The following is an 11,042-nucleotide window of genomic DNA, read 5'->3' as shown; positions in this document are numbered from 1 at the left end:
GAGTGGAAAATAGCGTTTCCACAAAGCACAGTTAACAAAATACAGACATTCAGTTACTGTCGGGGCAAAACCGTAATTTCAACTCGATTTTCGAGGCGTTCTGTTACGTAAGTCTGTTCTTCACTCCTTGCCGGTTCCTGTTTCTCCGACCCAATGGGCCATTCTCTCTCTCTCTAAAAGATCACGGACATTTTGAAAAGAGAGAGAGAGAGAGAGAAGAGGAAGAAGACGATGGAGACAGTCAAAGTTCTTCACTGATATCTCTCTCAGATTCTCGTTTAAGATCAAGAACAAACCCTAACTGACAACAATTTCCATTTCACTTCTCTTTTTTTTTTTTTTTCTCTTTCTTTTCAATCTCGATTCCTTGCAGTCTTTGTTCTCTTTTCTTTTTCTTGCCCTAGGAAGAATTTCCTGTTCTTCCTTCTACTGTTCGATCACCGCCGGTCCGATTCCGGCAGCATGGACCGACAACTTTGGCAGGCTTTTGCCGGTAAGTCTGTCCATATTCACACTGTCGGTTCTGAGGTTTACTATTTCGTACAAGGACATGTCGAGCAAGCTACATACATACCATCACTATCTCAGTCTGTTCTTTCTAATCCCGCCACTAAATGTCTCGTTACTGGCACTGATTTTCATGCCGATTCTCTTTCTGATGAAGTCTGCATTAAGTTGAATCTTCATCCCATTCGGCCTGGTCGGGATGAGTCTGTTGTGGTTTCTCGATTTGGTCGTTGTGATGATAATGGCGGGGAGAGGGATAAGATTGAGTCGTTTGCTAAGATTCTTACGTCTTCTGATGCTAATAATGGCGGTGGATTCTCTGTGCCGCGGTGCTGTGCGGATTCTGTTTTTCCTCCCTTGAATTACCAGGCTGATCCGCCGGTGCAGACTTTGTCGATTACTGATGTTCATGGAGTTGTTTGGAATTTTCGTCACATTTACCGTGGGACGCCGAGGCGGCATTTGCTCACTACTGGGTGGAGTAAGTTCGTTAATCACAAGAAGCTGATTGCCGGTGATTCCGTCGTTTTCGCGAAGAATCTTAGAGGGGATATGTTCGTTGGCATTCGTCGTGCCTCAACCTCTATCACAAGGGCTATTTCAGGCGGTGATTGCGGCCGGTGGAATAGCCAGAATGGTGGAGCAAGATGCAGTTTGGAGGAGAATTGTTCTGGCGATGGAGGAACAAAAGTTTTCTCCCGGAGGAATATTGGGAAGCTGCCGGCCGAGGCAGTTGCCAACGCTGCGGAATTGGCCGCGCAATTTAAGCCATTCGAGTTGGTTTATTATCCTAGGGCTGGTCGGTCGGAATTTGTTGTTCAAGTCGAGAAGGTGAATAAATCGAAGAATTATCAGTGGTATTCTGGAACAAGAGTGAAAATGGCCATGGAGACCGAGTATTCGAAGATGACATGGTATCAAGGGACTGTAACCTCAGCATCTGTTCCTGAGCACGGACCTTGGATGGGTTCTCCATGGCGTATGCTTGAGGTAGACCTTTGTCTCTAATTCCGTATGCGTAGCAGCTATCATATCTACTTTTGAATGTGTATTGAATCTTGCTTCGTTTGATTGTCTGAGTTTATTGATCGTTTTTCTTGTATTTAGTTTCTGTTTTTAATCTCAACGTGACAAATCAGTGATGAGAAATTGGATTGGATCTATGACGTTATACACTTACTTTTAGGATTTATATTGAATTCTCTGTTTCTTATCGAGGGAGAGAAAAAAACACAAAGAAACGAAAGAAGTAGTAGAGTCACTCACTCTAGATAATTTCATTATGGATGGTCTGTTGGTTCCCTCCTTGAAAGATGCTGACATTTTTAATGAGATCCCACCTCGGTTAGAGAGGGGAACGAAACATTCCTTATAAAAGTGTGGAAACCTCTCCCTAGCAGACTCGTTTTAAAACCGTGAGGTTGACAACGATACGTAACGGGCCAAAGTGGACAATATCTCCTAGCAGTGGGTTTGAGCAGTTACCAATGGTATCAAAGTCAGACACCAGGCAGTATGCCAGCGAGGACACTCGGCCCCCAGAGGGGGTGGATTGTGAGATCCCACATCGGTTGGAGAGGGGAACGAAACATTCCTTGTAAGGGTATGGAAACCTCTCCCTGCGTTTTAAAACCATGAGACTGACGACGATACGTAACCGGCCAAAACGGATATTATCTCCTAGAGGTAGGCTTGGCCACAATATCTCTTTTCTTATTAAGAAGTAGTCTGCAAGGTTATCCTAATTCTAAGTTAAAGAACTGGAGTTGTAACTTAGGTGAGTATCTTTTCTCTCAATGACGAACATGTATCATGTAAGCAGCAGTCCCGGGATTATTTGGTGTTGGATAATTTGGCGTTTGTTTCAGTTGCTGGGTGTTTTGTATTAGTATGGTTGATCTGACAAAAATGCTCTTGGCCAATAAAAGAATGCAAACGGGATGACTTTTCTGCAAGTGCAAAACTTGGAACTTTGGCTATCTCTACTCTATCTGTTGCTTTCTCTGTACCAGCATTTGTTGTTATTATTATTGTTGTTGTTTTCATGTTATTGCCTTTTTTTATGTCTTAGGTTACATGGGATGAAATTGATGCTCTGCAGAGTGCTAAGTATGTGAGCCCTTGGGAAGTTGAACTAGCTACGCCCACTCCTCCAATACAACCTCCTCTTCACCCAGCAAAGAAGTTTAGAGGTCTCCCGAAATCTGGGATGCTGAATGGTGAAGCAGAGCTGTTTTCACCTCTGATGAATTTCGTTGATTCAACAATGGAACAATTCAACCCATCATTGTTGAATCTCAACTCTTTTCCTGCTGGCATGCAGGGAGCCAGGCAAAAGTTATTCTGTGAATCTAGGTTATTCAACCCATGTAAAGAAATGACCCCACTAACATGTGATGAAAGTTCCATGAGCGAGCTGAATGCTGCGAAGACAATGCAAATGGTGTCTACTGACCTCCTTATTGGTAGTGTGCAGTTTGATACCTTGTCGTCTGATAGTCAGGCTAGTGTTCTTTCCTTTGCCACAGGAACTGCTGAGAACCAGAACTGCTGCAACTCAGCTAAAGCTGGAGTAAATTCAATTCAGTTGTTTGGTCAAGTCATCTATATGAACCCGCCTGTTGAAAATGGACTTGAAAATGGTGTTAGCACTAATGATGGTGGCAAGAATCTTAATCAGTCCGCATGATCTTCTTTGATCCGTACAAACTTTCTTGTCGTGTGCTAGACTGGGAGCTGGGTGTAGAAGGAAGTAGCTGTATACAGGTACGCATGTCTCATATCCTTTATACTTTGGCATTGCTGAATTTTGTGACCAGAAGTGTTCGTTTTGAATTTTGAAGTCATATGAACAGAAATTAGTCACTTCGTGAATAGGTCAAAGTATATATGGTGATGTCGAATATTATTCTTTGTTACTTGCTATGATACTAATTCTTCTATTCTAACATATTTACATTCTTTTTGCCCTTTGCATGCATCTTTCATTAAACTCTATCAAATCGTTGTCAAACTCTGTCTGTCTTGTTGTGAGATTCCACGTTGTTTGGAGAGGGGAACGAAGTATTCCTTATAAAGGTATGGAAACCTCTCCCTAGTATACGCGTTTTAAAACCGTGAGACTAACGGCGGTACGTAATGGGTGAAAGTGGACAATATCTACTAGCGGTGGGCTTGTACTGTTACAAATGGTATAAAGCTAAATATTGGGCGGTGTGCCAGTGAGGATGCTAGGCCCCAAGAGGGGTGGATTATGAGATCGCACATCGGTTGGAGAGGGGAACGAATCATTTCTTATGAGGGTGTGGAAACCTCTATCTAGTAGATGCGTTTTAAAACTGTGAGGTTGACAGCGATACGTAACCGGCCAAAAGTGAACATATCTGCTAGCAATGAGTTTGAGCTATTAGGAGCGGTCACACTTGTCAAATATTAACCTAGACTTCGAATAGAATGAAATGTTTGATAGTGCCCTATAATGATATGATAATCAGTGTTTATTTAGATGGTTAGTCATTTCAAACACATAAACTTCATGCTTGGCCTGCATGAAAAGGCAATTCATATCTAAATATATATGTTGATGTTGATGGACTATTTTGTTTTCCCTCTTGTCCTAGGTACTTGGGGCAGGGCAGGCAGGAAGCTGACTACAATATGAACATTGGCAGTAGATAGTTTGTCAATGGTAGTTCGTGTTTAGTTTGATAGCCTCAAAGGTCTTGGATTCTGAATTTTTTGCTGATACTCTGTTGCTGAGTTTGCTTTAGATGTTTGTAAGCTTTGGAGATTGTTGAACCATTTTTAGGCCTTTTCTTTAGTGTCGATGGTTGAGACATGATTTGTCAAAGAGCTAATTCTCTTGATGGGCTTGGTGGGAAAAGTGTTTCAAATTGTACTAACCCGCTCGCCATTGTCGTTAAAAAATCTAAGAAATTCTTGGTCGTTGTTGAGTAGCAGCTCATTGTCGTCGTAGAGAATTTAATTATTGAAGAATATAGTCGCTCAACGTGGAGAATCCTATCCTAGTCATTTAAGAAGTACTAGTGCGAAGTTGAGTTCATGAGACCACGATAGAGTGGAGTTGCTGCAATAGGAAGCTCCTTACCTTAGCTAGATAACCCTCTGAATCTTCTGCCCGGATCATTTGAGATTGATATTGGATTTGAATAAGGTTTTGAGTTACCTCTAATCTCGTCCGCAACTGATTCTTAAATTCAGGTTACGTGATGTTGAATTAAGATTAAAACGGAGTTTTGACTCGACTCTCCCAAAAAAAAAAAAAAAAAAAAAAAAAAAAAATTATCCCATTCTAAAAAATTTTGGAAAAAAGAATTTTAAAATTCTAAATAAAAGTGTAGAATTTGTTTAGCGTTCTCCAATAACTCGGGTCGGGTCGGGTCGGGTTTCGGGCCTAGGGCTCAACTAAAACGAAATGTCCAGAAACTCAGAGAAGGAAGAGGAAGACGAAGGCTAAGAACTGGAGGCATTCCTTCACTGAGTTTGAGCTTCATCTTCTCTTCGTAATTTTTGTCAATGGCGGCTTTGGCTCTCTCTAATTACACTCTCTTCTCTCCTCGCCCTTCTACTTCCTCCAAAGCCATAGAATCCACATCCCTTGTTACACCGTCTCTCTGTTTTCTTCATAATCCTCGCCATCGCTCTCGTCTTTGTTACTCATTATTAAGTTTCTCTCCCGCCTCCCATTCTTCTCCGGTTAGACGTTCATTCATACCGTGTTTTTCTGCTCAAGATTCTGTTCCCAATGTACGTTGAACTCTCCTTTTATTTGTTGCTTTGATTGCTTACAGTTCTTGTTGTTATCGTTTTTCGAATTTCTGCGTACTTTTATTTCTCTGTCGTATTGTTATTCTAGTCTTTTACGTGTGGATGTTTTGCTGGATTTGAGTTGCGATTGTTTGAGATGGAAATGTTACGCTTATTATGTGTGTTTATTGTACGGATTCTTTAAATGCATTTTTGGAACTTCGAATTCCTATTTTCTCAGTGCTGGACGATCTTTGCTGCTATGGCCAACCCTTAGTGACACTGATTAGATTACTGAATTTTGAGGTGAAAGAGTTTTTCATTTTCTAGATAGAAAAGACTGGTGGTTTTGATAAGCTGGTGGTTTAAGTCGATATTCGTGTCAACATTTGGCATTCCTTTAATGGAAGGTTTGATTGCCATCCATTTTGGCTTCAAAAAAAAAAACTCGATCTGTAATGGCCCGAGTCATCGCTAGCTGATATTGTCCTGTTTGGGGCTTTCCATTTCTTGCTTCCACTCAAAGTTTTTTAAAAACGCGTTTGCTAGGGAGAGGTTTCCACACCCTTATAAAGAATTCTTCGTTCTCCTCTCCAACTGATGTGGGATCTCACAATCCACCCCCTTTCGAGGCCCAACGTCCTTGCTAGCACACCATCTTGTGTCCACCCCCCTTCGAGGCTCAGCCTTCTCGCTGACACATTGCTCTGATACCATTTGTGACGATCCAGGCCCACCGCTAGCAGATATTGTCCTCTTTGGGGTTTCCCTTTCTTGCTTTCCCTCAAGGTTTTTAAAAAGTGTCTGCTAGGGAGAGGTTCCCACACCCTTATAAAGAATGCTTCATTCTCCTCCCAACCGACGTGGGATCTCACTCCTACATTCCTGAATTATATTATTTTTGAACTAATAACACATTTCTTCACTTTCTTTAGAGTGTAAGGATTTAACATTTTCTTCATTCTTGTACTTTGTAAGTGAAACAAGTGTGCATAGCTTACTCTAATGGTTTGAAAATCTTTATCTCAACTCAAGAAAGTAATGGAGAAATGAAATAGAAAGCATCTGTGGAAGTTTTTGGAGGATTCTCATTAAGTTCTTCCCTTTATGGTATGCATACTCTTCATTTTAAAGTTATAAGTAGCATCTCAATGGTTAAAGGGATTTGTTGTTTTACAACTCTTTTTGCTTATTTGATTTGTTGATTTACAACTCTTTTTGCTTATATGATTTGTTGTTTATATGATTTGTTGTTTTACAACTTACTCAGAGATCTGTTTTAGATGTTCAATTCATTGCAGGATGATGAAGTTAGTTACTATATGTTTTTTTTTTACTTCCCTTATTCGATGTTGTTGTTGGTTGTCCCTCCCATGAAAGAAGGTAAATAAAGAAGAGGATGATGGAGAAGATGGGAATAAAGCAGGAGATGAGCTTCACGGATTGAGTTTGCAGGCCCTCATCAACGTATACCGAGAAGCGTTTCTCGATGGAGATCAAAAGACTATTTCTAAAGTTGAAGCGAAACTAAAAAATTTCGAAAGGGAGAAGGACGGGTTATTTCAGAAAGTATCGAATACGTCGGCCGAGATAACATCTGGAAAAGAGAACTATATACGTTTACAAGCTGATTTTGATAATTTTAGGAAAAGATCAGAAAAAGAAAGACTTACCGTGAAGAACAATGCCCAAAAAGAGGTTATTGAGAATCTATTACCAATGATCGACAGTTTTGAGAAGGCCAGACAACAAATTGTTCCTCAAACTGACAAGGAGAAGAAAATTGATGTAAGCTACCAGGGTATATACAAACAATTTGTGGAGGTGCTGAGGAGCTGGCGCATCTCTGCTGTTGCCGCAGTAGGAAGGCCATTTGATCCTTCAGTAAGTTAAAATCTTGTCTAAAATTTGATACCTTCATTTCAATCTACAAAATTGTCTGTTTGATTGATGCATGTTCTTCATGCTTGCTAGTTTTTCTTCTCTTAGTAGGAAGATTAGAACATAAAAAGTATTTATTTTCTCATTCTTTGTACTTGGGTGGGTGTTCTTTGCAAGTAATTCACGTCGAGTATATCAGTGATTGGAAACTAATTTATTTGTCTGATGAGTAGCAAGTGTTGAGGATTGTTGGGAGAGGAGTCTCATGTCGGCTAATTAAGGGGTCGATCGTGGGTTTATAAGTAAGGAATACATCTTTATTGGTACAAGACCTTTTGGGGGAACCAAAAGCAAAGCCATGAGAGTTTATGTTCATAGTGGACAATATCGTACCATTGTGAAAGTTCCTTGTTCCTAATAATAAGAGATGACTATCTTTTACCGATGATGGTAAAATATGGTAAAATATTTCTTTGGTTGCAGTTACATGAGGCTGTAGCTCGAGAGGAGTCGCAAGAGATCAAGGAAGGGATCATAATTCAAGAATTACGACGCGGGTTTCTGCTCGGAGAACGACTTCTAAGACCAGCAAGAGTAAAAGTATCAAAAGGTCCAGGTAAGAAGAATTCCCCCACAACCAACTCCGACATACCGACCGAGCAACCTGCAACTGCTACTGCTAGATTAGACGAACACTAATTATGCAACACCATTTTTCGGGTTGATATAGAAGCATCGGATTTGTTGTCGTAATGCAGCACCATGTTGTAAATGTATCTCCTAAAACTTCCCATTTCAACTAGGCTTTTGATTCATACCATTTTATGGAGGGCATTGGAAGAACTTACTCTCCATTTCACTTCTGTTTTATACACGTGATAAAGGGAACAATTGGGTTAAAGATTTCATTTATGCAAACTTTTTGAGATTACCAAATAGATGCAGATTTGAAGAATTCAATTGGTAATTTAACCTATAAATAATTTTCAAGTTTATTCTAAAGTTAATTTTCAAGTTTATTCTAAACTTAAAAACCTTCTGGTCGTGAGCTCTTAGGAAAAGTAGAGTCTTTAAGTGGCATGTTCCGGTCCTCTTCTCCATTAGAAAAAGTGAACCACCGGGTACAAGATACTATCATTATCGTCTAGACAATTAGACATCCAACCTGTAACTACAAGAGTGGTTTTCTGCTCGTGTAGAGATGGAGTGACAAAAGTTTTGAGAATTCAAGAGGTCATAGCAAGATAACTCGTTTATCATCACGAAAAGTGTGAGAATTCAAGAGGTCATAGCAAGATAACCCGTTTATCATTACGATAAGTGTCAAGCGGAAGTGCAGTGATGTATGCAACTTAGGAATTCTAACAAACCGAGAATCCTAATAGACTTGAACCTTATTCCTAATGATCCAACCAATTCGAAGTGGAAGTGCAGTTAGGAATCCTAACAAACCGAGAATCCTAATAGACTTAACCTTATTCCGAATGATCCAACCAATTCGATTAGGGACTCACTATCTACATAATCTTTTTCTCATTTTTCAATTTACAATTTATTAACTATGCGAATTTTATCATCTCATTCATTTTACACGATGATAATCTTTGAAATTCAAATTTGAACCAATTATATTTATATATTTTTTTTTTAATTAGTGAAACAACTTTTTCTTTCTCATTTAAATAAAATCATTTATGGGTAAATCTAAATATGATTCAATTGAATAAATAAGAATTAATTATTATGTTAATAATATGATTTCATTTCAAATTGATTTAATAATCTATAAATCTATTGACATAAATTAGAAATGTATATGTAATTAAAATAAAAACCAAATATGTACGAACGCATTTATTTACAAAACACCTTTAGAGAGAGAGAGAGAGACGTTGTGGTAATAATGATTGGAGAAGTGGGCGGCGGTGGGCTACTTTGTGCGGCGGATGGCAGCGGCGCAGCCTAATCCGGCAGCCGCTGAAAAAAAAGCAAAAAAGAAAAAGAAAACTCATCTGACACTTTGGGCTGGGTTTTTGTAGAAAAGAAAACTGTCAGCTTTGATTTTTCAGACATGGCGGCCCATACCAAAAACACCAACCATTAACCTACATAACACTACAATAAAAACAAAAACAATTTGTCCCCTCAACGTTGTCTGCTCGGGAGAGGTTTCCAAATTATTATAAAAAATGTTTCGTTCTCCTTACCAATCGAAGTGAGATATCGCAATCCACCCCCTTTCCGGGCCCAACGTTCTTACAATACTTCATTCTACTCTTCAACTAACCCTTCGGAGTCCACCGTCCTTACAATGCTTCATTCTACTCCCCAACTGACCCTTCGAAGTCCAACGTCCTTACAATGCTTCCTTCTACTCCCCAACTGACCCTTTGAAGTCCAACGTCTTTACAATGCTTCATTCTACTCCCCAACTAACCTTTCGAAGTCCAACGTACTTACAATGCTTCGTTCTACTCCCCAACCAATGTGGGGATCTCATAGTTTTTCTCCTTTAGGGAGCACATGCCAAACCCCACCAACCCATATTAATATCTATCCATTCCATTGCCCATCACTCACTCCCTCAAAGCAACACACCCACCCGACCCCCTATCGACACCGTGCACGCTTTGTTCTTTTAGCATACAATTCAACACTCCGACACAATTTCAAGTTTCGTACACCGTGAACGATTCTATAACTACACTCTCAAACTTTTGATTCAACTTGCTGTTTCCCGAACTTGTTGCATTACCAATGATTCCGACGTTCTAAAAAATATCATCATTAGATCAATAATTTGAGCATCAAACATCAAACCCTTTAAACAATATGGGGGTTTTTCTACTTTTCCCCCTTTAAATTCATAGTTATGCAATTGCTGCGCCGGCAATCACCTTTTGATCAGTGGCATTTAAACTAAAACCAACTTTTTTCTTTTCTTTTATCTCTTCTTCCCACCATGAAAGTCCATCAAACTCAGAACAGAAAGAACACAGCCTCTCAGCCGCAGCATCCAAAACAAGCAATGATTGCTTGCGGCTCTCCTCTGGGCCTACGCCCTTCAAGCCCCCATCCACTCCAAATCAGAAACAGAAACCTCTCATAATTTGGCCCTACAAACAGCCTAACAAAAGCAAAAGATTTAATGGGTTTCCAAGTTCAAACAGCCTACTTTTTTGTACGGTTTATGATTCCTTCTACTCATTCCACCCTCGCCTCTGACCCATCAGCCAATATAGTAGCCGAACTCCATAACCTTTTTTTCATTTATAAAAAGAAAAAGAACAAGAAAACTCACTTATCAATTTGGCATACACCAAAAGTAGTTGCTGTAATGAAGCTGTGTACAACATCTTGGACCATCCACATCCCATAGCCCACAAAAACTTGGTTGAAAAACCAGCCTTGAGTGCAAAATAGTTCTTTGAGGCATTTCGTCGAACAGCTGGTGCGCAGAGTTGAGTTCATTAGAAAAAAAACTGATGTGGGCACTGAGCAGTGGGTTTCTGCAAGGCCTATGATTAGTGGAACATAGTTAAATGATTAAAACAGTGATGGGTTTTGGGTTTGAAGGCAATAAAATAAGGTATTTGGGGGAAGGAGGGGCCTAGAATATTAGGGAGGGGGGCTATGTGAATCATCATTCCTTTGATAAAAGTCTTTGTCTAAGTATTCATCATAAATGTTTGGCATGCACAAAAATGACTGAGAAGATTGATGAGTTGGGGAAACGCACAAAGAGTCAGAATCAACACCCTTGTCATCTGTCAAATTCATACAAAAATTTTAAAAACAAAAGATCACCTCTACGAGCCTTTGTCTTTGTCTTTGTGTGCACCGATGCACGGTTACCCTTTTCAATCGATGTGAGATCTAACAATCTA

The 11,042-nt window shown here is 39.8% G+C and overlaps 2 protein-coding genes across 3 annotated transcripts; both read left to right on the top strand.

The window, feature by feature from the left end:
* The first annotated feature begins 168 nt into the window (after window positions 1-168).
* On the top strand, window positions 169-4,468 carry LOC111797982 (auxin response factor 17-like). The gene is made up of 3 exons (XM_023680904.1): window positions 169-1,497; window positions 2,579-3,273; window positions 4,128-4,468. Exons 1-2 carry the CDS (start codon window positions 463-465, stop codon window positions 3,194-3,196), a joined length of 1,653 nt encoding a protein of 550 aa, XP_023536672.1. The 5' UTR covers window positions 169-462; the 3' UTR covers window positions 3,197-3,273; window positions 4,128-4,468.
* A 463-nt stretch (window positions 4,469-4,931) lies between these two features.
* On the top strand, window positions 4,932-8,099 carry LOC111797984 (protein GrpE). 2 transcript variants are annotated; one of them, XM_023680908.1, is made up of 3 exons: window positions 4,932-5,274; window positions 6,655-7,158; window positions 7,639-8,099. In XM_023680908.1, exons 1-3 carry the CDS (start codon window positions 5,044-5,046, stop codon window positions 7,852-7,854), a joined length of 951 nt encoding a protein of 316 aa, XP_023536676.1. In that variant the 5' UTR covers window positions 4,932-5,043; the 3' UTR covers window positions 7,855-8,099. The 2 variants fall into 2 exon arrangements, with proteins under 2 accessions (XP_023536676.1, XP_023536677.1); XM_023680909.1 differs by having other exon boundaries at window positions 4,933-5,274; window positions 6,658-7,158.
* Window positions 8,100-11,042: the final 2,943 nt, after the last annotated feature.

This window comes from Cucurbita pepo, chromosome LG07, assembly GCF_002806865.2.
Source record: "Cucurbita pepo subsp. pepo cultivar mu-cu-16 chromosome LG07, ASM280686v2, whole genome shotgun sequence".
NCBI lineage: Eukaryota > Viridiplantae > Streptophyta > Magnoliopsida > Cucurbitales > Cucurbitaceae > Cucurbita > Cucurbita pepo.
This window is presented reverse-complemented; position numbering and strand designations above follow the sequence as displayed.

What these genes read in the sequence shown, in the direction of transcription:
- LOC111797982 (XM_023680904.1), top strand. Translation starts at nt 463, where the DNA reads ATGGACCGACAACTTTGGCAGGCTTTTGCCGGTAAGTCTGTCCATATT. An exon ending in CTCCATGGCGTATGCTTGAG is followed by an intron (nt 1,498 to 2,578) that starts GTAGACCTTTGT and finishes TTTATGTCTTAG; the next exon opens with GTTACATGGGATGAAATTGA.
- LOC111797984 (XM_023680908.1), top strand. Translation starts at nt 5,044, where the DNA reads ATGGCGGCTTTGGCTCTCTCTAATTACACTCTCTTCTCTCCTCGCCCT. An exon ending in CTCAAGATTCTGTTCCCAAT is followed by an intron (nt 5,275 to 6,654) that starts GTACGTTGAACT and finishes CTCCCATGAAAG; the next exon opens with AAGGTAAATAAAGAAGAGGA. An exon ending in GAAGGCCATTTGATCCTTCA is followed by an intron (nt 7,159 to 7,638) that starts GTAAGTTAAAAT and finishes CTTTGGTTGCAG; the next exon opens with TTACATGAGGCTGTAGCTCG.